Source organism: Myxocyprinus asiaticus, chromosome 9 (assembly GCF_019703515.2).
Source record: "Myxocyprinus asiaticus isolate MX2 ecotype Aquarium Trade chromosome 9, UBuf_Myxa_2, whole genome shotgun sequence".
NCBI lineage: Eukaryota > Metazoa > Chordata > Actinopteri > Cypriniformes > Catostomidae > Myxocyprinus > Myxocyprinus asiaticus.
Window position 1 is genome coordinate 22010952 of NC_059352.1, and position 25731 is coordinate 22036682.

The 25731-nt window shown below is 37.8% G+C and overlaps 3 protein-coding genes and 1 pseudogene across 6 annotated transcripts; 3 read left to right on the plus strand and 1 right to left on the minus strand.

Moving 5' to 3' along the window:
• Positions 1-9963, minus strand: part of LOC127446424 (origin recognition complex subunit 1-like) — a 28965-nt pseudogene extending 19002 nt beyond the window's left edge.
• Positions 9964-10114: 151 nt separating this feature from the next.
• prpf38a (pre-mRNA processing factor 38A) lies at positions 10115-12954 on the plus strand. The gene is made up of 10 exons (XM_051707794.1): positions 10115-10298; positions 10618-10777; positions 10882-11003; positions 11116-11201; positions 11320-11430; positions 11547-11653; positions 11856-11882; positions 12041-12144; positions 12443-12491; positions 12592-12954. The coding sequence occupies exons 1-10, from the start codon at positions 10169-10171 to the stop codon at positions 12635-12637; spliced, it is 942 nt and encodes a 313-aa protein (XP_051563754.1). The 5' UTR covers positions 10115-10168; the 3' UTR covers positions 12638-12954.
• Positions 12955-13505: 551 nt separating this feature from the next.
• akr1a1b (aldo-keto reductase family 1, member A1b (aldehyde reductase)) lies at positions 13506-16905 on the plus strand. 3 transcript variants are annotated; one of them, XM_051707792.1, is made up of 9 exons: positions 13506-13640; positions 14301-14401; positions 14633-14752; positions 14835-14986; positions 15341-15536; positions 15720-15919; positions 15996-16068; positions 16178-16264; positions 16491-16905. In XM_051707792.1, the coding sequence occupies exons 2-9, from the start codon at positions 14315-14317 to the stop codon at positions 16491-16493; spliced, it is 918 nt and encodes a 305-aa protein (XP_051563752.1). In that variant the 5' UTR covers positions 13506-13640; positions 14301-14314; the 3' UTR covers positions 16494-16905. The 3 variants fall into 3 exon arrangements, with proteins under 3 accessions (XP_051563752.1, XP_051563751.1, XP_051563753.1); XM_051707791.1 differs by having other exon boundaries at positions 16521-16905; XM_051707793.1 differs by lacking the exon at positions 13506-13640 and adding an exon at positions 13736-13805 and having other exon boundaries at positions 16521-16905.
• A 1629-nt stretch (positions 16906-18534) lies between these two features.
• On the plus strand, positions 18535-25253 carry LOC127446666 (nuclear autoantigenic sperm protein-like). 2 transcript variants are annotated; one of them, XM_051707790.1, is made up of 15 exons: positions 18535-18736; positions 19430-19468; positions 19550-19663; positions 19887-19967; positions 20060-20169; positions 20918-21292; positions 21508-21569; positions 21666-21739; positions 21862-21935; positions 22407-22595; positions 22869-23041; positions 23160-23228; positions 23377-23448; positions 23790-23922; positions 24284-25253. In XM_051707790.1, the coding sequence occupies exons 1-15, from the start codon at positions 18699-18701 to the stop codon at positions 24310-24312; spliced, it is 1632 nt and encodes a 543-aa protein (XP_051563750.1). In that variant the 5' UTR covers positions 18535-18698; the 3' UTR covers positions 24313-25253. The 2 variants fall into 2 exon arrangements, with proteins under 2 accessions (XP_051563750.1, XP_051563749.1); XM_051707789.1 differs by lacking the exon at positions 20918-21292 and having other exon boundaries at positions 18552-18736.
• Positions 25254-25731: the final 478 nt, after the last annotated feature.

Here is a 25731-nt window from a genome sequence, read left to right on the forward strand (position 1 = left end):
TATTGTAGATATAGGTTTGTTAAATCTGAATGGCAGAGTCAGTCTTACCCTCCAGTGCCATCAATGACCTTGCTCTCCACAAAGTTGTAGATGTCCTGGAATTCATGTTCTCGACATGGCAAAGACTCAGGGACTGCAGAAACATGTAACCTGTTGTAAAAAACACAAGACAAAAATGTTTTACTTTATCATCTCTCAAATTTTATTTTATGTACTCAATTCAGAAACGTCTTGCCACATGCACCATCTGATTTTTTAGCCAAGAGCATTCTGCATACCAATCTACCAAAAAAATTATTTGTATCTTTGAGAAGTTACACGATTATTGAAGGTCAAATAAACGGTTTGTCTAAAATGCTGTGGCAGAAATCACCCATTCACATTTAGTCAGTCCAATCGAATCGCACCTTCTGCAGATCATCTGCTTTATACTAAACATTCTATCATCTACCCAGCTTCATAACGTGCCAAAACATCAAAAATAATGAAAAAGCACAGTGATTACTGGCTTTTTTTAATTTGAAACTGGGTCATTTTGCATGCTAAACAAAAAATATACCAAAATCAACAAACATCTAAAACTACAAAATTGTTAAAAATGTTTATCTTCCTTAAGGCACCTGGTGAGCCAGGGTTGCCACTGGTGCCTGCAGAAAATCGGTGCAAGACCCCCCCTTTTTTAATTTATGAAACAGACAGGACAAATGCAAAAGCTAACCAATTCTGAGTAACATCAGAGTACAGCCTGGCTGAGAAGACCAGCTTGCAACCTCAATACCAAAAAAGTTAAGACAGTATGAAAAATGCTAATACAAACAAAAGGAGTGATTTGTAAATTATATTCACCCTATGCTATATTGAAAGCACTACAACTTAACATTATATGAAGTTTTACCTTGTGAATTTCATTGTCTTTTTTTTTTATATAAATGTAGTCATTTAAAATCAGATGATTGCAACACACTCTAAAAAAAAAGTTGACGGGCAATTTAAGACTAGTAACAATTTGACGAGTTAAAATAGCAAAGCAATGTGAAACAGGAGATGTTAAACAGGTGAGGCAATTGTGTCATAGAACATAAGGAGCCTCCAAAAACAGCCTAGTCCTTCAAGAGCAAGGATCATTCGAGATTTGTCAATTTGCCAACAGATGCTTCAGCAAATAATCCAGCACTTTGAGAACAATGTTCCCCAAAGAAAAATTGGAAGGATTTTGGCCATTTTACCCTCTACAGTGCACAACATATTTAAAAGATTCAAGGAATATGGTCAAATCTCGGTGCGTATAGGGCAAGACAAAAAGCACTTCTGAATGTGCTTGATCTGATCCCTCAGACATCACCGTCTTAAAAAACATCATTTCTGTAATGGATATCATGAACATGGGCTTGGGATTAATTTAATAAAACTGTAAGTCAACACCATTCAATGCTGCATCCACAGATGCAAGTTAAGACTTTACTATGCAAAGCAGAAGCCCTACATCAACACTCACCAAAGCGCTGCCAACTTCTCTGGGCTCAGTCTCATCTTAGATGGAAAGTAGAACAGTGGAACCGTGTTTTTTGCTCCGATGAGTCCACATTTCAAATAGTTTTTGAAAAACAGCCATTGTGTTCTCCGGTACAAAGAGGAAAAGGAAAATCCAAGCTGTTATCAGTGTCAGGTCCAAAAGCCAGTGTCTGTATGGGCCAGGGATGTGTCAGTGCCCATGGCATGGGTAACTCGCAAATCTGTGAGGGCACCATTAATGCAGACAGATATGTAAAAAATTTGGAGCAGCATATACTGCCATCTTTTCCAGGGATGTCCTGGAATTTTCAGCAGGACAACTTCAAACTACATACTGGCCGAATAAGCAAAGAGTGCGGGTGCTAGATAGGCCTGCCTGCAGTCCTGCACATTGAGAATGTGTGGTGCATTATAAAGCGTATACAATACGGCAATGAAGACCCTGAACAATTATGCAGCTGAAGACCTGCATAATGGATGAATGGAGGAAAAAATCCACTTTTTAAACTTAAACTTGTGTCTTCAGTGCTTAAAAGCTTAATACTTGTTATTAGAAGAAATGGTGATGTTTCACAGTGGTAAACACTCGACTGTCCCAACTTTTTGGGAGTGTGTTGCAATCATCTGATTTGAAATTACTGTACAAAAGAGAAAAATGCTATTCACAAGGTAAAACATCATATAATGTGTAGTTGTAGTGCTTTCAATATAGCAAAGGATAAATATAATTTACAAATCACTCTTTTTTGTTTTTATCAGCATTTTTCATACTGTCCCAACTTTTTCAGAAATGGGGTTGCAGACAGGCATAAATATCCATGCCAGTCCAGGCTGGTTTATGTCTGTCAGGGCTGGTCTAGCTGGTATTTTTACAACCAAAGTATATTGGGTGTGTGCTAGGCAGGACACGACCTTTGTAGACAGCGTATATCAAGCATATTAATATCTTAGAATTCGAAGTCTGCATTTGGAGGGTGCTACTTGTTTTTCTGAAACGAGACCTGGAAACTGTGATCCATGCTCTCACTACATCAAGGTTCATCAATTGTAATTCTCTGTACATTGGTTTGTCTCAATCTGCTTTATCACATTTACAGATTGTTCAAAATTCTGCAGCCCGATTTTTATTGGGGGTCGAAAAAGAAGGGTTTATATTTCCCCCATACTGGTTTCTCTTCACTGTTTACCTATTAAGATTGGGATTGATTTTTAAATTCTCTATGTATATAAGGCCGTTTTTGGTCTTGCACCTTAAAACATTAGTGACAGAACACTCTAACAAAAGATACTTTAATCAACTTCTGGTGTCTGTCCACCATTATCATTGTAAGCTGAAAGGTGATCGGGCCTTTTCAGTCATCACCTCCAAACTCTGGAACAATCTCCCCTTTCACGTGAGGTCCGCTCATTCAAGCCATTTTTTAAAACTACCCTTAAATCTCATCTTTCCTCTTTAGCTTTTGATAGTTTGAAATGAATCTGTATTTTGCCCATTACCTTTTAGATTTTTTAATTGTTTTACAGTTCTTGTATTTTCTTTGTTATTACTATTATTATTTTACTGATTGTACAGCACTTTGGATAAACATCAGTTGTCTTTAAATGTGCTTTATAAATAAAATTTGACTTGAATCTTGCAGCCAGCTATATTACAAGCACAGCCATGCAGTTCATCATAAAAGCCAAGTTGGTGAAGCTGGTTGACCAGCATGGTCTTTCTGGTGAAGCTTGTTGACCAAGTTATTTATACTGGTTCAATTATATAAACAGTCTGGTGGGAATTCCATTAGTGTTATCACTTACCGTGCTTGTGCTACTTCCAGAACATTCCCTGGTTTCCTGGCTGGCGCATTCCTGCTGGGAATGGCATGGCGTGGTGTAAGCGGGGTGGCTGGAGCAGTCTGAAATGAAATAAAACAGAGTTAAATTAATTGCCACATGCAGGGCTGCAGGTAGGAATTCTTGGGCCCAGTACCAAATATGTTCAGCAGGTCACACTTGGACAGTACATTGTCCGACCTGGAGGGTGGGGACAGTTATACCATCAATGTGGGGCTACCCGGACGGCTTTCTCGGTTGAACGCTGTCTCCGTGTTTATATGTGCTCTACAATATGGAATTGCCTTTCTGTGGATCCCACCTCTACTCCGGGCCCCCTCAAGCCCAGGCCCGGGACAAAAGGTCCAGCTGTACCCCCTTATCGGCGACCCTGGCCACATGCAATGTTCAGGGTTCCCACACCTTTTGACCAATGAATTTCCATTACTTTTCCTGTTGTTTGTGATTACTGGATATTTTTTTTTTTTTTTAATTCATTTTAGACCCTGTGCTCACAGAGTAATTTCTAGACAATTAAATATTTTCGAGCAGAGCATACCTAGAAAAAATCTATATTCACTATAAAAAGAGAACAAGATTTCCATGGCTTTTCCAGGCCGAGAAATCTGTTTCATCATTTCCAGGTTTTCAATATTTTATGTAAAAAAAAACTAAATAAAAAAAAAAACTGTGCTTGCAGTTTGTCATTTTGCGATTCACACTTTGCACGCATAGCGGGTGACAACTTCGTGGTACCTTCTTGGTGGGTGTTTTGCGTGGGGTTCTGGCAGAGGCTCGTATTTTCTCTGTAGTGCATGGTGTTTTGGAACCTCTGCGCCTCTTCACTACGAGTTCATCTTCACTGTCTATCTTCGCCTCTGCTTCCTCATCGCTACTCTGAAGGTCAATCTTAGCAGGTACAAAGCAGTCGTCATCATCATCTTCGTCCTCACCATCTGACTGCAGGTCAACCTTGTTGCCAAGCAAATTCCTTAAAAACAAAGATGAATTAACATTCCTTCAATTTTTTTTTTTTTTTTTTTTTAAGTCAACAAGAAACTGTGTTCGCAACCTGCAAGTGAAACAGTATATTCAGTAGGATTAGACCTTATTTTATCCATTGGGAATTGACTGGATCATGAAAATTATTCTCTATGTGGCAGGTGGTTGAAGGGGAGGGGCTTGAAAATAAGGGGGCTGGATGATGTCAGCCAGAAAGAAAAGTGTTTCAGAAGTGTACAAAGTCATTACATTTTACTGAAAAAAAAAAAAAATAGCATGCACAGATGAATGGCTCACAAGATAAGAACAAGAATGTGTATTAAGTAAACATGGCCAATTTTGATTTCATGTTGATTTTAAAATAAGAAAAACACATCAAAATGCACTCAAATGCGTTTCTTCGATATGGTTCATTTTCTCTTTTTTTATCACTAAGAAAAAACTGTGACTTACAGCTGCATTCTGATGTGTGAGGACACAAGCTGAGACGACATCCTGTTAGAGCAAGTAGCAGCAGCAGCAGACCAGACAGGTGAATCTTCATGCTCCTCTTCAGCTCTTAACAGTTTGTGCAGAGTCAGAGAAAAAGACAATGTGTTTAAACCTGACTGATACAGACTACTTGGCAGAATCCACTACTCTCACAAAACTACTAGTCACACTGGAAAACTAACATTCCAACGCTGTGAATGACCTGTTGATTATTTTACATTAAATGGTTGTTTTTGTATTACATTTTATTCATGCTTTGTAATGTTTACAAGTTAGTCAAGATCTCGGCTGTCTTCGTCACTCTAGTTGTCTGGCTTTAATTACACACATTTGTGTAATTTTTCTTTTTTTTTTAAGGAGCGCCTTTTGTGGGGGGCCTGGGTAGTTCAGTGAGTAAAGATGCTGACTACCAACCCTGAAGTCGTGAGTTTGAATCCAGGGCGTGCTGAGTGACTCCAGCCAGGTCACCTAAGAAACCAAATTGGCCTGGTTGCTAGGGAGGGTAGAGTCACATGGGGTAACCTCCTCGTGGTCACTATAATGTGGTTCGCTCTCCGTGGGGCTTGTGGTGAGTTGTGCGTGGATGCCACGGAGAATAACGTGAAGCCTCCACATGCGCTATGTCTCCGCGGTAACGTGCTCAACAAGCCACATGATAAGATGCGCGCGGATTGACGGTGTCAGACACGGAGGCAACTGAGATTCGTCCTCCATCACCCAGATTGAGGCGAGACACTACGCCACCACAAGAACTTAGAGCACACTGGGCATTCCAAATTGGGGAGAAGAAGGAGAGAGTGAGGGGGGAAAAAGTGCCTTTTGCCTCTCATAATTCCCCTACACTAGTGTACTGGTAAAATTATCTATGACCTTGGTCCTCTTTTATTTGCCAGCTTGGTTTCTGAACTGGCTGTGGCTGAGAATGACCAATTCATGTAAAAACTCTTAATCTGTTATATTCTGCCTCCTTCTGGTAAAAAAAAATTCCAATTCAAAGGTAAAGTGAAAAGCAATCAAAGACAACAATAAGTTTGTATTGTACTGTTTTTATCTTGTTTTGAGATTTAATGAAATCTCAATCCTCTGTGAAAGTCAGTATCACAGAGACAATCAATCCTATCACACACAAACACACAAGTAGAAGTAGTGCAGCTGTAAATGAGTGGCCACACTGAACAGAAATATTAATAAGATTATAGAGAATTCCAATACTTACAGAGCAGCCAGTGCCGGCTCTCTGAGTGCAGGGGAATCATTTTTCCTGGATAGCGTTCTCACCCTGGTTCGAGAGCAAATGTCATACATTTAGGTCACATATCAAACACATCAACACATGAAGAAGTGGACCAGTGAAATTATTAAAACTAGTAGTAGCTGTGTGCTTAAAAGCATTTTTAACAAGTGGGAAAGGAATTTAAAAAAAGAAAAGCAAAAATCCCATGTGTGTTTCTGTACCTGATATAAAAGAGAGACAGTGGAACAGAACTCACTTCAGGCCTCTTAAACCTGCTCTCCTGGGGGTTGCCTCTCTTTTCCGGGAAGTTATGCCTGTGCTAATTAGTGGCTCTTGATCATCATCTCCAAGCGGCTGCACCCCAAGAAAGGCACTAGAAGGGCAGTTGGACTCATAACTAGACTCTACTTACAGTTACCTCACATGCAAGATCATTTCAACAGCCTTAAATATTCACTGCACTACAATAAAGTTAAAGCATGTGATTTACGTGCCACTAGCTGCACCAAAAGAAATTTCAGGAGGCCCAAACACTCCTTCCACCCTTTTAATCATATTTTTCGTTGTTTGGACAAACTTGTAGTTAAACTCCAACTATCTCTGTTGGTTGAGCCAACGCTCAACCAAAAAGAGCAGTCTTTTGAAAGTGCCAAAGAGCCACCGTGTTAATATGCTTCAGTGACATAAACCTACAAAAGGTAGGAGAAAGTATTTTAACACTAAAAAAAAAAATACAAACTTTACCAAAGCAATTTTTGAAATAAAACAGTCAGCATGGCCATGAAGTGCTAAATCTTTTAGGACATGAACCCAGACCACATATCAACAGATGTATCATACAACAAACTGTATCTCAAGACATATCCAGCACCTGGATGCACTGTCTTTATTCTGTGCAGTTGTGCTGGGTTTATCAGGGCTGTGTAAGGACAGAGGAGCATTATGTTCCTCATCATTAAGTGGAGTCTGTCTAATAGAAATGGAGACACGGCCAGTTGGAGACGAGTTCAACCGAGACATCAGCGTTTTTTCTGTCTCTGTGTTCATCAAGAATCTCCCCAGAACATCATCTCGAGTCATGTTTTTACTTGGACCTGGCAAGTTATAACAAAAACATCAATATCAGTGCTTTGGTGGAACTTTTTGAAAGCATAATATATGCAATGTCTAACATTACTGTCAATGGATGGATGGATGGAATTTTTAGTTAAACATGAGACTCACTGCACAAATCCAGCTTCTTGTGAACATGTGGTCCAGAGGTAGCTCTGCTCTCCTCTTTGCACTAAGAGCTTTAGCCACTGAGAGTTTGGAGGCCGAGTGGAGTGACTCCGCCTTGCTGGAGGTCATTTTGCTAGTGCTCATGCTGCCACAGGTGAGGGTGCACGACATGGCCCGCTTTATTACCGTGGGGTCTGGGGTCGGAAGAATACGAGCATGTGGCCGCCGTGTGTATGGTGGGAGGGATTTAGGGCTCTGAGGGGGTTGCATCAGCTCAGGATCCAACGCTCGGAATGCTTTGGTGTCCCATAAGAGTTTGACAAAAAGTATGTCTTTCCTCTTGCCCTCTGGGAAAGGAGCTTCAGTTGGGACATATTCAATCTACCAGCAAATATATAAACACACGTATACAATTAATTTTCAAAACAGAATGACCAGCTAATTTGCAGTATTTACAGTAGATGGGTGGATAAGCCCTGCTTTGTCTTCATGTGATGCACATTCACAGTGTATAAAAATGAGATGACTTTCTATATTACAGATCCTACAAACCATATAGGTGTGCATACCTGTACTGCGGCAAGAACAGTCTCTGCATCCACTTCATTATCACAAGAGTTGTCCTGGTAGTAAAAAATCTCCTGAGGATGGGGGTCTCTTCCCAAGAGCTTTCGCTTGTTCGACGGTACTTCACACATTCGCAGAAACCACTGCACTACAGCAATCTTTTTCTTTTCTGAATCTGGAGACACATGTTCCATTAACCAATGAGGATTAGTGTCAAAATGGTAGTATACATATTCTGGATGAAGACAATTGTAGGACATTGTAAGATATGACATATTCCTACCATCAGAGTAGAGTTTGAGAAGTTGTGCCACAAAGGGACTGTCATCATCATCCCCTTCAATCAGAATGTATTGACCTAACGACACTGATGAGTTTTCCATCCTCCCCTCCACAGAAATCGCCATGGATCTGAATGAGGATTGATCAAATCATCGTTGCTGTTACATTCAGGATTACAACACTTTTTTGGCCAGTAAAATCCCATAATTTTTTCCCAGACTTTTCACCTGCGATTACTTAAGAGTTTTTAAAATCCATTCAATAGAGACTGCACACACAATGAGCAATTTCCAAATGATGAATCATTATAGAACTGAGCATTTCTAGTTATTCAATTTCTATTCGCTTTTGAAATTTCCATGAATTTTCCAGGTCTGAAAATCAAAAAACTTTAATTCCCTAACATTTCCATTTTTTCATGACCGTGGGAACCAATGGATAGAGAAATATACGGGTCGTTTACAAAAAGTGAAAAAATTAATCTTTTTAAAATCTACTTTATAACATGTGTCAGGTTCGTAGAAATGTAATCTGTGTCCATGTTGGGTTCATAATTTTTGGAAAAACATTTACAGCATTTTCTACACAATAAAAATAGCTTTAATGACTTCAAAATGTCAAGTGGTGTTACCATACAGTAAAAGGCATTAAAATACTTTATCTGCACCTTGTATACACATGAATGTACATACTGTAAATAAATCATTAAATAATGACAAACATATTTCAAAGTACAAACATCATGAATTATTGAGTCACGAATATAAAGACAAATTCATGTTTATAAAAGTTTGCCATTTCACCTCAACAAAATGTGACTTTTTATAAAAAAAAAAGGTAAAATATCTGATATTCTGATGTCTTTGATGAAACTTCACAGTCAAGAGGGTCTAAAGGAGTCCTCTCTGACAACAGGTTACATCACCTGATTTTGATTTGGTGGACAAACGTTTTTCAAATTATTAATGTCTTAATGTTAAAACAAATTAATGTTAAAACAAAAAAGTTCACAGCTTTTCCCCCCTAACTACTTACGTCAACATTTACTTCCTTTTTTTCAAGAATCAGATTTAAAAAAATAATAATAATAAAATCAGAGGTTTACACCCAAGGGCATAGATTTGGCTCGAACTTTGAGGGGGTTGCAACGTGAAGCATTTACATGTTTCCATTGTTCATGGTATACATATAGGGGAGGGGGTTACCTCCCCCTCACCCCTCCTGGTATCTACGCTGGTTTAAACCAAATAACTTGATCGAACCAGACCAACAAAATTTGCGTCACGTCATTGACCCATGTAGAGTTTTAATCGCGCACAACACTGTCTAAGTACAGCTTCATCAAAGCATAATTTGTGCACTTACTCGTAGTAAAGCCTTTTCAGTTTTATGTCTTCTTTATCGGTATCCCATTCCATTTGTACTTTCTTCTCATTCTCAGTCTATGGTGTAGCGGCTCATGTTATAGCTCAGATGGATAAGAGATCTGCACAGCACAGCACAGCACAACATCAGTTACTTACCTTATTACATACATACTTTAGCGCACAACAGTAACAATGGCAACCACACTAAGATAAGGTACCAAAGTTGTTTATAAATTCACATCGTTAATATCTAAAAAATAAATGTTAGAAATAGACATTTCTTTGTATTCATTCCCCATGTAGTTAACTTTAAATCTCCAACACCTCTCTTTCTTACTCACCAACTGTACATTTTTGAAACCGTATAAAATGTCTTTATTAAACGCGAGAACATGTAACACTACAATTATCACACTATCCGTTCCCGTATCGGTTAGAAAATAAAACATCAAACACAGCAGACAGAAGCATTCTCGTGCACGACACGCGATTATTTCGCGCGCAAGTTACGAATGAAGCGCATGAAGAGTATTTGATTGGTCAGAAAAATATTCCCGCCCCGCTTGACCTTGCGGATGTGACGCACGCATTTTCCCGGAAGTAATTCTTCTTTCTGTATTTCTGTATGGCACAATAGCGCTCCGGTTTTTGGTTCATTTATATTTTTTAAATCATGGCCAATAGAACTGTAAAAGATGCTAATAGTATACATGGAACAAATCCTCAATATCTTGTGGAGAAGATTATACGGACCCGTATATATGAGTCCAAGTACTGGAAAGAGGAATGTTTTGGACTTACAGGTAAGTGTGCTAGACAAGATATTCTAGTAGTTGTATATGTGGCGATTTTTACCATGGACTGAAAAAAGCAATATTTATTTACCATATGTATAGAATTACAATGGAAATAAGTTACCCTCCTGTAGCATTATATTTGGAAGTTGACGAGCTTGAGATATGAGATATTTATACTGACAAAGAATGAGTTATATAGTCGAGGAACCTCAGCATTGGTTCATTACATTTACCTAATATATCACCCTATATATGCATTTATATATTTAAGAAATTGATATACCAATCATAATTGATCTAACTTTGTCCCCTCTATCTTATGTAGCTGAGCTTGTCGTGGACAAAGCCATGGAGCTGAAGTATGTTGGTGGAGTATATGGAGGAAATATCAAGCCGACTCCATTCTTATGTCTAACCCTGAAGATGCTGCAGATCCAGCCGGAAAAGGACATCATTGTAGAATTCATCAAAAATGAAGATTTCAAGTCAGTGTTCAATGTAATATTCTGTGCTTGCAGTTTGTCATTTTGCGATTCACGCTTTGCATTGAGGTCTTGGATCATTGTGTTACTGAATAGTTTTTCTTTAGGTATGTCCGAATGCTTGGAGCAATGTATATGCGCCTGACTGGAACTTCTGTGGACTGTTACAAATATTTAGAGCCATTATACAATGACTACAGAAAAATCAAAAGCCAGAATAGAAACGGAGGTAAGGACTTTGTTTGATGCACAGAGCTAAGTATTCAATGGTTGTCTGATATGAAATGTTTTCTCCTTGCAGAAAGGTCTTTTTCAAATAATGCTTGACTTTTTTTACGTAGAGTTTGAGTTGATGCATGTGGATGAATTCATAGACGAGCTCCTTCATGCAGAGCGAATGTGTGACATCATCCTCCCTAGACTTCAGGTTGGTTAGACTTTGATGTTCACAGTACTGCAAAGAAAAAACAGGAAGTGTTTTGAGTCGAGTACATTGAATATGACAGAAAATAATGGGCCAGCGTGTTTGTCTTTTATCATCACAGAAGAGGCAGGTTTTGGAGGAAGCCGAGCTTCTGGATACTCGTATAAGTGCCCTGGAGGAAGACCTGGATGAGGTGGAGACCAGTGAAGAAGAGGATGAGGAAGAAGACAAGGTAAAAGTGAACTCTTAATGTGTGACAATCCATCCCAAAACGATCCATTGTGGTGTATAGAATGATGTAAAAATTTCCTGTAAATGTAATTTTTTGCCTCCATTTGGCTACTGCAGCCAGAGAGAGCTCAAACACCAGAGCCACACAGACGAAGTTACAGAGATGTGGACCGGCCTCGCAGATCTCCATCTCCACGCTACAGACGCAGCCGCTCACCAAGAAGGTCAGTGACAGCTCCACTTATCCTCTTTAATCAGAATATTTAATATGCCACTGTACGTGGCAATACATTCTGTATGTACTGTAAACTGTTGTTTAGTAGTTCTGGAATCATTTATTATTTTAAGTTGATAACATCATATGTTGTCAGAATGATATACAGTTTAAGATGAATTCATGTACTGATTCTTTTTGCCTCAATTTAGACGAAGCAGATCACCTAAAAGACGAAGGTATGTGCAATCTGTTATTAACTATTCAAAGGTTTGCTGTGGATTTTTAGAGAGATCAGTGGTTGGGTATATTATTATGGTGTTATTGTAAGAGGTTATTGAGATTAAAAAAATGTATGCAGTTCATACAATTGTCTGATTACTCTCTGCTCATTCAGCCCATCACCCAGACGTGAGCGAGATCGGGACCGCCATCGCAGTAAAAGTCCCCGTAGACACCGCAGCAGATCCAGAGATAGAAGGCATCGCTCCAAATCTCCAGGTATGGCCAAGCTGTTTTGAAGTATACAAAATAAATTGCACAGAACAATAAATTATTGAAATATTAATAATTAGAGATCCATGTAAATCTTCTTTTTTACTTTTCACTAAAGAGATGAAAACACGCAGCTCATGTCATTTCGAGCTACATTCTCTTCATCAGACATCGATTTGATGGAAGAGCATGTAGCTCGAAGCATCACATTTGTTTGTCTCTTGGTGAGCATATTAACAGTGTGCCGACTTCGCGTGTTTTTGTTGAAACTGACAGTAAGAAATATTGTCATATTTCCTTTCAGGTCACCACAGAAGTCATCGGCATCGTAGTCACTCCAAGTCCCCAGAAAGGTGAGGTTTGGATATATCAACAAAATTTAGAATTTATTGTCTTTTATTTTTTTCCCAGTCTTATTTTGTTTCATGTTGTATTTTTCTCTTTGTGTTATAGTCGGTCAAAGAAGAGTCACAAGAGGAGTCGAAGAGGAAATGAGTGAATTTCTTCTTTTTTTTTTTTTTTTTTTTTATAGATATTTTTGTCCTCTGAAAAATAGGGAAATACAAAGAAATGTATGTCATAAAAGCTTAATCTCTTTGTGTAAATCACCTAGCCAAATTAATTCATCTGAGGTTTTTTGATGCTGTTTTATACTTTTAATTAAGATTTACAACCACAGTTTGAAGAGTTTTGTTTTTTGTCTGTTTGTAAGTTTCATCCCGAATTCGCTATACTCTGTAAAGTAAACACTTGTGTAGTTTTACCATTGGTAGCATTTCATCTGTTATAAAGACAATGATTCCAACTGTCAACAAACATTTCCCATTATTGTGTGCATTGTTTCAGTTTCTGATTTCAGAAAAAAACAGCTTGAACAGCTCAAGCCAAGAGAAAGCTGGACCAAACAACCACTCTAGCTAGTACTGTTGTAGTACTTTGGGATAAGCTTAAGAAAACTGAACCTTGTAATTGTTGGGCTTGAGAAGGAAAAAATTTTTCCAATTGGAAATTAGTTCAAGAGAGTATTTGACCTCATGTATCACTGTAATTGCATGCTTATTTAAGTGTCAGGAGGTAATATTATATGCAGGTCATCTGCAAACTGATCCTTTTAATTTTGTCTGCCTGATTATAATTTTTAAATGACTTCAAAAGGGGGAAAAAACAAAACAATTGAAATTCTAGATTACTATGGAGTTTACTGATAAAGTCGCACTTGAATTAGTTTCATATTAATAATTATTTTACATTTGATCAGTAACCAAATTTAAATGGGGTGTACTGTACTGGAAATGTGTTTCTTGGAGGCCCCAGATGTGCAAGACTTTATTCTGCTGAACACAAACGAAAAAGATAAATTCTCCTGCCCAGTAGGTGGCGATATGCACAAATAATGCAAATCGCCGAAAACAAAAGACGAATGTGAAAGTGGAGATTTATAGTAGAAAGAAAAAAGAAGCATTTAAATATTTATCTGTTTTCACCCACCCTTTAACTACACAGTAAGTAGCATTACACTATTACAGACCAAAGGGAATTTTTTTATTTTTAATTATTCGACACAAGACACACTTTGACCTGGTTATGGAGGGAGAGAATGCAGCATATTCAACGTGCTCTGCGTCTTGTTATTCATTCTCATATATGTTGTTGTCGAAGACTGATACGTTATACAACGTGAACTGTATTTGCTGTTTGCGGTACTAACTAGACACTGTAGAGCAAAAATAATCTTGCTGGCACAGTATGTCAATGGGTGTGCCAGTTATGCATTCTTCCATAATCTACCTACAAATTGTATTAAAATGCAAAGGCTTAATTCAATTTTAAGAGATTCATTTTATATAATTTGCTATGCCTAAATATATGCTATCCCGAACAGTACAGTGTTTTTACGATATTGACATCCTATTGGAGTTTCTGTGGAAGTCAGCTGACAACTCAGCAGGATACACTTCCTTTCATTCTTATGCTGTTTTAATACTGAGCAGCCTGCAAACACCTTGCAGCTTTCGCAACAAATAGTCTATAGGAATTGGATTGCAAGTCTTTATTTGTGCAGTGAGCACGCATTTAATATGCACTTTGCCTAATCTCTTTGCAAACTTTTGATTTGCCAGGAACATTGTTCGAATTGTGGTATTTGTATCTTATTTCTGAAGGCACACGACACAGGATGAGTATGAATGATTTTGCTGTCCTCAGCACTGGACGAAAGATGCCTCTTGTGGGACTTGGCACGTGGAAGAGTGAACCTGGAAAGGTGAGGTTTTTTTTTTTAGTGGCCCAGCTCGATTGGAATGATGAGAATAGGGTTGAGCTAACTAGGACATACAGTTCTTCAAGGCTATTTAATGTTATTCAATAATAATAATAATAAAAAATACATTTGAATAACTTATTGATTTTACTTTATGGTGTTTTTGTGTGTGCCATATGATTAACTTCAGGATAACCTCTAATAAGTAGTATTTTAATGTGTTATCAAATGCAGGTAAAACAGGCAGTTATTTGGGCATTGCAATCTGGCTATCGGCACATTGACTGTGCTTCCATTTACGCAAACGAGCCAGAGATCGGTGAAGCTTTCCAGGAAATGCTGGGGCCTGACAAAGTAAGTCAAACAAAAATATTATTTATATGAAATACGCACTCAGAAAAGAACCATGTCCACTACAGCTTCTGTCCTCTTTCAGGCCATAAGGCGAGAGGATGTATTTGTGACCTCCAAACTGTGGAACACTAAACACCACCCAGATGATGTGGAGCCGTCCCTGATAAAGACCTTGAAAGACCTGAACCTGGAGTACCTGGACCTCTACCTCATCCATTGGCCATATGCCTTCCAGTGAGTTCTTCACATTATATCTCATAATGAAAGTTTTTAACAGAGATTTGAGGCCAAGTTTTGCCTTAATAGGTTCAACCAGCCTGTATACAGCCTGCAAGGTAGAAAGGCTTTTATCAGTGCTATGTATTTAGAATTTCTATATGCACATTTAAGTCCAAGAAGCACTAAAATGTGCCCAGCTTTTATAAGATATTAAAGGGCACAAGAGTCTGTTGTAGTCTAAGTGCATGGTTTATTGGCACAATAAACATTGCCCATATGTCCCTTGAGCAATGAGGTCAAATGTCTTTTTAACCACCTAATCCATTTTCTCAGATTACAGTCCTGTCTTTTATCCTCTTATTTTTTCAGACGAGGTGATACCCCTTTTCCTAGAAAGGAGGATGGAACCATACTGTATGACGAAATAGACTACAAGCAGACATGGGCTGCTATGGAAAAGCTTGTGGGCAAGGGCCTTGTTAGAGCCATTGGACTCTCTAACTTTAACAGCAGACAGATTGATGACATCCTATCAGTTGCAAACGTCAAACCTACCATGTTACAGGTCCAAAAAAATTAGCTTTTTTTTATATATTTTTGTGGTCACAATTACTATTGTTTATACTAAGGGTTCAGTGTTTTTCAAAACCAGTAAGCAACCACCCTAGCACTGTGCACAGGTCAGTTGCTGCCATTACTTTTTTTGTGATATCCCTTTAGTTTGTAGAGTACAAATAATGTTTTGCAGGTGGAGTGCCATCCATACCTTTCACAGGTTGAGTTGCTAGCTCACTGCCGGGATCGGGGTTTGGTGATGACTGCCTACAGTCCACTAGGATCTCCTGATCGAGCCTGGAAGCATCCAGAGGAACCTGTACTGTTGGAGGAGCCAACCATTGCTGCACTAGCAAAGAAGTACAACAAGACTCCAGCACAAATTATCATTAGGTAATAATGGCACTAGATGTGTATGGTATTTCTTTACTGATTAATACATTGTAGTGATTTGTTGGTATTTTCACAGGTGGCAAACTCAGCGAGGAGTAGTGACTATCCCAAAGAGCATTACAGAGTCTCGGATTAAAGAGAATATTGAGGTTTCTGCATGTTGATTTATTCTTTTTCTGTCAATATTATTCACTTGAAGTAGTGTTTAAGGCAAAGTATTGTAGCAATGCAGTGAATTTATTACATTTTCATTCACAGGTGTTTGATTTCACTCTTGAACCTGAGGAAATGAGTCATATGACAGAATTAAATAGGGGCTGGCGTTACATTGTGCCATCCATAACCGTAAGTTTGCGGCTACACCATAGTACTTACAAATAGGTTACCCTAAAAGTAACTAAAGAAGCTGAAGGTGCTTTCTGAGTTCTTGTAGCATTCATATGTTAAGAGTGTGCCAAAAAGTGTTCCAAATTAAAAATGATCAGCAGTTAAAATCCAATCTAAAAGTAGTTAGCTACTATGAACAGTAATGTTTTTTTTTTTTTTTTTTTTTTTTTTTTTTTTTTTTAAGTGAGTTGTTGTTTATGTTTACTTTTTGTAGGTTGATGGGAAGTCTGTACCCCGGGATGCAGGACATCCTCACTATCCTTTTAATGACCCCTATTAATACATAGTTTTGCAATATTATGTGTCTTAAAAGATGTTGATTCAAACATCTGTATACTTACAAAAAATAAAAACATTTTGTTACATATTGAAACATGTGCTCTTATGTTTTTGCCTTGCATGTGTCTATCACATCCACCAATATAAATAAAAGTTTCTATTCTATTAAAAAAAAAAAGTTTCTATATTCAGATTAATGTTCTATTAATGTGTTTTTCTATGGCAGATTCTTTTATGTTTGTTTCCCCAAAATATTGAACAAGTGGTTACATCCTTGCTGTTATCAATATGCTGCTGTAATAAAAGCAAGGTTGCATGAACTCTAAATCCTATGTGAATTCTTACACCTTTCTGTGTCAAATCAGTACTTTAATATTGCACCCAGAATATTGAGTACACATAATAAATAGTAGTTTGAAGTATTGACTACTCTGCATTGTGTTCTTACCTATGTTTCAGCTGGGCCAAAATATGTAAAGTATTTCAGATTAGAGGTACTGATTTGTGATTAGTCTTTGCCTGTCATATCTTAAAGGTGCACTCAGTAACTTTTGTCTTTGTGTCATCTTGGACTTACACTGACACCTAGTGGCTTGGATGCAGCATAATTTAAAATCAATAGTTTACAGTTTCAGATGCCATTGTAGAAATGTAGTATTCACAGTCAGCCATGACTACTTTAATCAATGAAGATTACTGAGTTTAAGCAAGTAGTATTAGGCTGGTCATGTGATTCTAACATGGCAGACCCCATGTGTGGACCCTTTCCATGAAGAATAAAATAGCTTTTATAAGGTTACAGATATGACTGGAGTCTTCATTTTAATGTGAGTGATAATGATTTCCTACATATACTGTAAAATTACAATGAATGTCTTAAGGATTTAAACTTTTTTAATGTGGAAAAATTACTGAGTGCAACTTTATGCCGGGTTCAATATAAGTTAAGCTCAATCAACAGCATTTGTGGCATAATGTTGATTACCACAAAAAAAAAAAAAAAAAAATAATAATAATAATAATAATAATAAAATTCTGCTTGTCCCTCCTTTAAAAATAGAAAAAATCAAGGTTACGTTGTTTGCACTTAAATGGAAGTAAATGGGGCCAATTTTTTGAAGGTTTAAAGGCAGAAATGTGAAGCTTATAATTTTATAAAAGCACTTACATTAATTCATTTGTTAAAACAAATGTATTATTTGAGCTGTAAATTTGTTTAAATCATAATTTTTTACAATAATTTAGGGTTTGTTGACTACATCGTCATGGCAACAAAATGGTCAAATTGGCTATCACTTTACACGAAAAGATTAGTTAGCGATTTTATCACACTAAAATCATGTTAACACACATATTGTTTGTCTTGTGCCTATACTTTTGAAACTGTGAGTATTTTAACGTTTACTGATTGGTCCCATTCACTTCCATTGCAAGTACCTCACTGGAACCCATATTTTTTCTTCTTTTTTCTTTCTTTTTTTTTTTTAAGAAAAGGAGGGGCAAGTCGAAATACATTTTTGTGGTACTCAGTATTATGCTACAAAAGCAGTAGATTGAGCTTAATTTGTATTGAACCGGGAATATTCTTTTAAGTAATGGAATTTTATTAACAAGTGAGAGGCTGATTTCAGACTTTAAACATGTAAACAAGTAAAAACTTAACTTGTTAAACAATTGATAAAAAACTACTTTGTCCTATACCTTTCAGTAATACTCTCATAGCGTTTGTACCGCACCGTTATTTATATTCATGAGGAAAGTGATAACTGATTCGTCAATTCGATAATATTCATCAAAGCACTACCTGATTGGTCGGAGAAACTATAATCCAACCCTTACACTACCTCTAAACCCAACCCTAACCAATCAGGTAGCCGCGCTTTCCTCATAAATACGAAAGACTCTTTCCCTGCCATCCTTTATGCGCCGTGGAATTTGGTTACTTGCCCTTTAAATTTATTCTCCCGCGTTTTTGTGACAGGGTCGTAGTTCAACGGAAGTACTGGTTGTATCCGTATTTAAAGGCGCCAAACCAGCCATCTTTTTTTTTTACCTGCAGCTTTATCATACACACATCATCCAACAGTACATTAGTTTATTCACCGCCACTAAAATGCCCGAGGAAACAGCAGCTGCTTCAACTACCGAAAGGTAAAATGTAATTTTCAAGTTAAATACGCTCTCAACCCAGAGTTAGTAAACGGGTGAGTTCTAAGAACCCTCAATAAGAGGTTTTGGCGGACTGCATTTGATAACAAATATGCAGTTACAGCTTCTCGTGAAAATGTCTCGCGCTAGTGTTTAGATTCGTTGTCCTCCCGCGCGCCAACATCACCACATGCGACGCGATGGCATCACCGTTGATTCCAGGCGCCGTTGATTTGTTTGGCTGCTTTCACTTGGCGGGAGAACGTTTAATATGAATTCGTAGATTATTAATATCTTCTATAAATGAGGAAATTCCACTTTGTTGACGCAGTCATGAATGGCGTGTCGTTGAGACTGCGGCAACTGTCTCGCTTGCTGAAGTCGGGCTTATCTTACGTTTTAAAAAGTTTGCGTGAGAAACCCAAATAATTTTTCGTCTTAATCTGCCTGTGACATTAAATTTCAAATTTTGCTATTGTTCGATGGTTGATGTCAAAGAATATGACGCGCAAGGGCAGCATCCCACGAAGTTTGTCCTTAGCACGTGAACTTGTGAGACTTTAGTGCAGTTTGTCCTCGCACTGGTGGTGGTATTCAGTCTGGATTTTCCCATGTATATTGATAATTGTTTATTTTTCTAACACTACTTGCAGTTTTGCATGGGTACCTGATTTTGTTTACATTTGTCTTTTGTAGTATGGAGGAGAAACCTTGCTCATCAAGTGCCCCAGACAGGTGTGTTGGTGTCCGTATGTGCACTGAATTTAACTCTGAGTTTTACTTCATCTTTTAATGACATTAAATCTTGTCTTTCAGCTCCGTTGACGTATCTGAGGAAGCAAAGAAGCTGATTGGCACAGGCAACCGGCACTTGGTGATGGGTGATGTTGTGTCTGCAGTCAGTGTGTTCCAAGAGGCCTGTGCCATGTTGTGAGTAATGGAAGAAATTATTTATAATCATGTGAATTATGATGAAAAGAACATGTGTAATTCAGTCTCTGGATTCTTGGTGTAAAACATGGCAGTTATTTATTCCAATGCTTTATGTAAAGCATTTTCTATTTGATGGGGTTCATATTAAATTGCTTTGGTTGTTTTATTTATATATATATATATATGTAATTTTTTTTTTTTTTTTTTTTTTTCTTTTAAGAGCTGAAAAGTATGGAGATACTGCTGATGAATGTGGGGAAGCTTTTTTCTTGTGTGGGAAGGCCCTTCTGGAGCTTGCCAGGTATCTGGATTAATTGGGATTTTAATGCTCTAAAGAGATTTCTTGCTTAAGATTTTAAATCGGTTTTTGAATTTATTTTTCTCTCCCATTAGGATGGAGAATTCAGTGCTTGGTAATGCTTTGGAGGGAGTCCCTGAAGAATCCTCTGAAGAGGGAGATAAACAAAATGATTCCAAGATTGAGAGTGCTGACAACTTGGATGGTTTGTATTTGGAGATTTTTGTGAATCTGTTAAATTTAATTCTGTATTCCTTGTACGTGAGATTCGGCATTACGCCTGCAAAAGGAAATTTCACACGAACCACCAAACTGAAAGTCTTTCTCTCAGCCACTATACATCGACTCATTGTCAGTTTAAGAAAGGCACTCATCCGCATTTTTCATGTGGCGAGTATGCATGTAATTGTGTTTGAAAATAAGGTATATCATAATGTTTGTTATTGTGGGCACTTAAATACTGTAAATGATTCTAGATAACCTTTTAGCCAAATGTCTTTTTTCTTTTCTTTTTTTTTTGCACAAATGGCACATGCTCACTCTGATGTAAACAAATGAATGGGAAGCATGATGGCTGAAAGAGGAACTCAGTTGAACCTTTAGCCACTGTCTAAAAGGGTTAAGTCGGAAGTGTGGAAGTATTTTTGGGTTCCATAAAAATGCTGAGGGATCATTGGTCAAATGGTTTATTTAATTTGTCCTGGGTTCATTTCAAAGTTCTTTTGTTATCAGTTAAAATGCCAGTTTGGTATGGAGGAGGAGGAGTAATTAAACTTAAGAGAACAACGGTGTTTATCGTTCAACCCGTTTTTGAAATGTAATTCAATACCATGATTCTGTGATTTAAAGCAATTATCGTGACATGAATGTGATTGTCACATGCCTACTGGGGAGTCTGGTTAAGGAGGACACTTGCTGTAACCCATAAGTGTCCTATTTCCATTGCAATCCAGAGAAAACCAGGGATGAGCTTCGGGCGCAGGTTTATGATGCCATGTCAGAGGACAAAACCAGTTCAGAGGTAGAGAAAGAAGTGGGGGAAGAGGAGCAGAAAATGCAGGACAAGGAAGCTAAAGCACTAAAAGAGGATGCAGCATCGCCAAAGTCCGAGTTGAAAGCTGTTGAAAATGAAAGCAAACACACTGACAATGAGGAGAAACCTGCTGAAAGTGAGGTCAAGAAGACGAATGGTGTAGCTGAAGGAGCTTTGGAAAAGGAAGATGTAACTGTGTCGAATGGAGTAACAAAGGCTGAGAAAGATGAGATTGGCACCGATGAACAAAGTGGGAATAAAGAGAATGAAGAACCTATGGAAGAAGGTGGAGGTAGTGGAGTGTTGTGGATCTGGGGAGCACAAGAGACATGAAATTTTACATTTGTGTTAAAGGACTTTTCACCTGGTGATGCATCTCTAAATTTGGCTGATTCAAGGGGTCCACACAGGGAGCTTTTTATTAAGCAAAAATGTCACTGAGGGTGTCTGTGGTGATTGCTTTCACATTAGAATATCAGTCAACTTAAGTTAATGTCTTTCCTGTTTCAGATGATGATGACGACGAAGACGACGACGATGATGAGGAAGCAGAGGGTGACGCAAAGGAGAAGGTTTGTAATGTGTACATGTCCCCTCTCTCCATTGACGTACCTATATGCGTATGTGTGTGTAAGGTGTGTTGTGGGTTTTTTTTTTTTTCCTCATAGGACAGTGAGGAGGAAGTTGGAAACCTGCAGTTGGCCTGGGAGATGCTTGAGGTTGCCAAGGTCATTTATAAAAGGTATATTTTTTTTTTGTTTTTTATATATATATATATATATATGCTTTTTAGATTGTTTTGCTTTTGAGAAACAAGGGATTTTTTTTTTTTTTTTTTTTTTTTTTCTTCTTCCTCCCATGTAGAAAAGATGACAAGGAAGATCAGCTAATGGCTGCCCAGATCTACCTGAAACTTGGAGAAGTTGGAGCTGAATCAGGTGTGCATGTGACGTGTCTGGGCAAAAATGATTTTATTTTATTTTTTTTTTATTTTTTATTTTTTTATATATATATATATATATATATATATAAGGTTTCGCCCTAAAATGATAATTTGGACATTTACTCCCTTTCATGTTCCAAACCCATTTGACCTTTTTTCCTTCCATGGAATAGAAGTGATGTTGGGTAGAATGATGCCATCTGTCCTCATTCATGGTCATTGTATATAAAAAGATATAATGGAACCGGAAGGTGACAGACTAACATACTGACTGTCATCTCCTGTTGTGTTCCATGAAAGATGGTTGTATGGGTTTGGAACAACATGTGAATAAATGAACAATTTTCGTGTTTGGCTTAACTGTTCTTTTAAGGAATACTTTGTAGTGTCTGATATTACAAGCTGCCTTTAAAATTGAGAAATTGGATGCTCATCTGGAGTCACTGATCTCACTGGTCTTGTATAGGCAACTACAGCCAGGCTTTGGAGGACTTCAATGAGTGCTTAGCCCTGCAGCTGAAACACCTTCCCTCTCATAGTCGTCTTTTGGCTGAGATTCATTACCAGTTGGGCACAACTTACAGTTACACAGCCCAGTACAGCCAAGCCATTGAGCACTTCTCCAACTCCATCAAAGTCATCGAAAGCCGTCTTGGTAGGAAAACTATTGCACAATGGGCCTTTGCCTTTGTTACATGATGAAGCACATTGCACACCCATTGCAATCGCTTTTGAACCCAGAGCATTCCTTAGAGCTATTGACCGCATCAATGGCGAAATTGGCTTATTTGTTAAACTTCATTGATTTAACACCTTGCATGGAAGTTTTTCTAGTCATTAGTTCTGCCACTAGTTTCCACCTATTCAGAAGGATTGATGCCATGAACACTATGACCTTGACTTTTGAAATTCCACATCGGTTTCTCAGCTATGCTTCAGGAGGTGATCAAAAAGGCAGAGGGTGCAGAAGCAGCACAGGTAGAGAAGAGTGAACTAGAAGAGTTGAAACGGTTACTGCCAGAAATTACTGAGAAGATCGAAGATGCCAAGGAGAGCGAGAGGACAGCAGCTATAGCATCTGAAGCCATTCATCAGACCCTTGTGAGTTGCTTTTAATATACTTTCACAAAATGAAAACGCCTAAAGTTATCCTGTCCATTTCAGAATGTAAATTGAGGCTACAGTGGCAATAGTTTGTAACTCATTAATTCTGTTACAGGCAGGAGCCTCTACTTCATCTGCATTCCCATCTGAAAATTGTGGCCCATCTTCATCTGGAGCTAGTCAGGTTAATGTTTTGTGTGTACCTCATTACCAGCTTAAAGTGTTCCTAAATAGCTCTTAAGCTTAAAACCATTGAGCTCCAAAGTACTTCAATCTCTTGCCAATATGATGTATAGAATGCACGCCTTAAAATTCCTCTGGTTTTATTTCAGATTGCTGTGAGGCCAGCTGATGGTGCTTCCTCAAAATCTGCATCTGATATTTCTCACCTTGTCCGCAAGAAGGTCAGTATCAATCCACTGAAACGTTAAATGTGTCCCCTTACTGCCACCCCTGTGGTGCATGAAGGAAAGCCTGCCCCTGTCCCTAAAGGGACATCTGCATTCCTACATACCCCTAGCATGCTGTGTATTATGCATGCTTGTACATGAGCTCAGTTTTTGAACTTGTGTAGATTCAGTGTTGCTCTGTGTTCCTGTGGTGATTGTGCCGGAGTGTAACTTGGCATATTGTAGTTGTGGCATGGTGTTGTGAAGTGGCCATGTGTGCTTTTAGTAGCTTAGAGTGTAGGTTTTGAGGAGAAAAGTGTAAAGTTTGTGTTCTATCCTGCTTTGTTCTTGAACAGAGGAAACCAGATGAGGAGAGTCCAAAAAAGGACAGTGATTCTAAAAAGACTAAACCGGAGACCTCAGTTAATGGCAACTGTGACTCCACCCACAACAGCAATGGAGTCCAAGAGAAAATGGAACATGAGGCGAGTTTATAGGCTTACTGTTATCTTGTAGGGTCAGAAGAGAGTCTTCTGGGCTTTCTGGTTCAGAAGAGATTCAGCTGGATACCTCTTTACTGCAAAATTTGCCTAGCAATCTATCAGTGCCCAAGCTTCCTTTTTATCTAAGCAATTTGATTTCTCAGCTGGGTTCCCACGGTTACGGGGAATCAGAATTAAGTTCAGATTTCTAGACATTTTATGGAAACAAATTGTCATTTAATTTCTATTTAGAATTTTTCTAGTTGCAGAGACTTTTGTAGTGTAAGAATTCTTACTCCATAATTACAAATTCATTGTGGCAATGCTGTTGTAAATCAGTTTAATGTTTACATTTCACTTTTAGCCAGCAAATTCTTCCGTGGAAACGTCTGCATGATGGGCCTCTCCTGACTGACCACTTACCTTCCAACCAGCAGAGCATGCCTGCCTCCATTCTTAACTTTTTTTTTTTTTGTTGTTGTTGTTTTTTTTTTGTACATAAAACCAATTTTCTTTGTCTATCCAATTTTTGTATAACAAACTTTCAATAAAGGATATTTGCATATGTGAACTGGTTTTAATGATACTTCCAGCTTTTAAAAAATGTTCTGGATTCAATGCAAGTTGAGCTATCATCAGCATCTGTAGCATGCTGTTAATTTACCACAAACAATTGGATTCGTCCCGAAGTTGTAAAACTGTTCGTAGTAATGCATTTGCTTTGAAAGTCAATTGGGGGGGAAAAGCTTCTGGTGGGTTTAAAGGAATATTGGAAGTTTGACACTATTTTAGGACTGGTTAAGAATATTAATTTTTGTATTCATGGCAGTCTTAATTTGAACTCTTGATTCAACCAAGATTGATCTTTTACTCCAAGTGCAACCCTCAATGATGTGAGAATCACTTGTGTATGATTATTAATCTAATTAGTCTGATTGGCCACTGGCTGGTAAATGCTCTGGTTTCACTTACCAGTGATGGTAATGGGAAATGTTTAGCACCAAGATCCTTTCACTGTTCAAAGTTTGGGTTAGGGTTCAACCTGTTTGATGTGACTAGATCCACACAATCCATTTGTCATTTAATGTCTCTTAATATCCTCCAGCCAGTTGATCAAAAACTAACATTTATTCCTGATCACATATAGCACTGAGGCATTAAAGAAGCTGTGCACTTTGTTCATTCTGCTGCCATTTCTTGGAGACCGTACTGATTCAGCACTTGTTCTACATATCAGGGTGAATACTTGTAAAATAGGACAAATTATGAATGTGAACAAACATGTATATTATACTTTTAAAATGTATTCCACTACAGAATAAATGGTGTAAAATATAATTTGTAATGTATTCCATTGATTTACTTGAGGTCAGTAATGTAATGTAAATACTGTGAATTACTTTGGCACTGGAAGATTTTATTTTTTTTATCCACTTTTTTTTTTTTTTTTTTTTTGTGACTAAAATCAGCCAGTACAGGAAGTTAATAATGCACTCTCTGGAGGAAAAAAAAAAAAAAGCCAAAATATCTTAAACTGTGTTGCTACTAAAAACATTTGTCTTAAGGAATTTTTGATGGTTTCACAGAGGAGAAAATTGTTTTTCCTAATATCAAAGGTCTTGCTAAAGAAAAAAGAATTAATGTTCTAATGTTGATTCTCTTGATAAATATGTACTCATGTCTGGTAGCAGGTGCATGTAAAATGGCTAGACATAGCATTTAAACTTAGCATAAAGCTAAATGTTCACATGACTATTTACAGGTGCATCTCAATAAATTAGAATGTCGTGGAAAAGTTCATTTATTTCAGTAATTC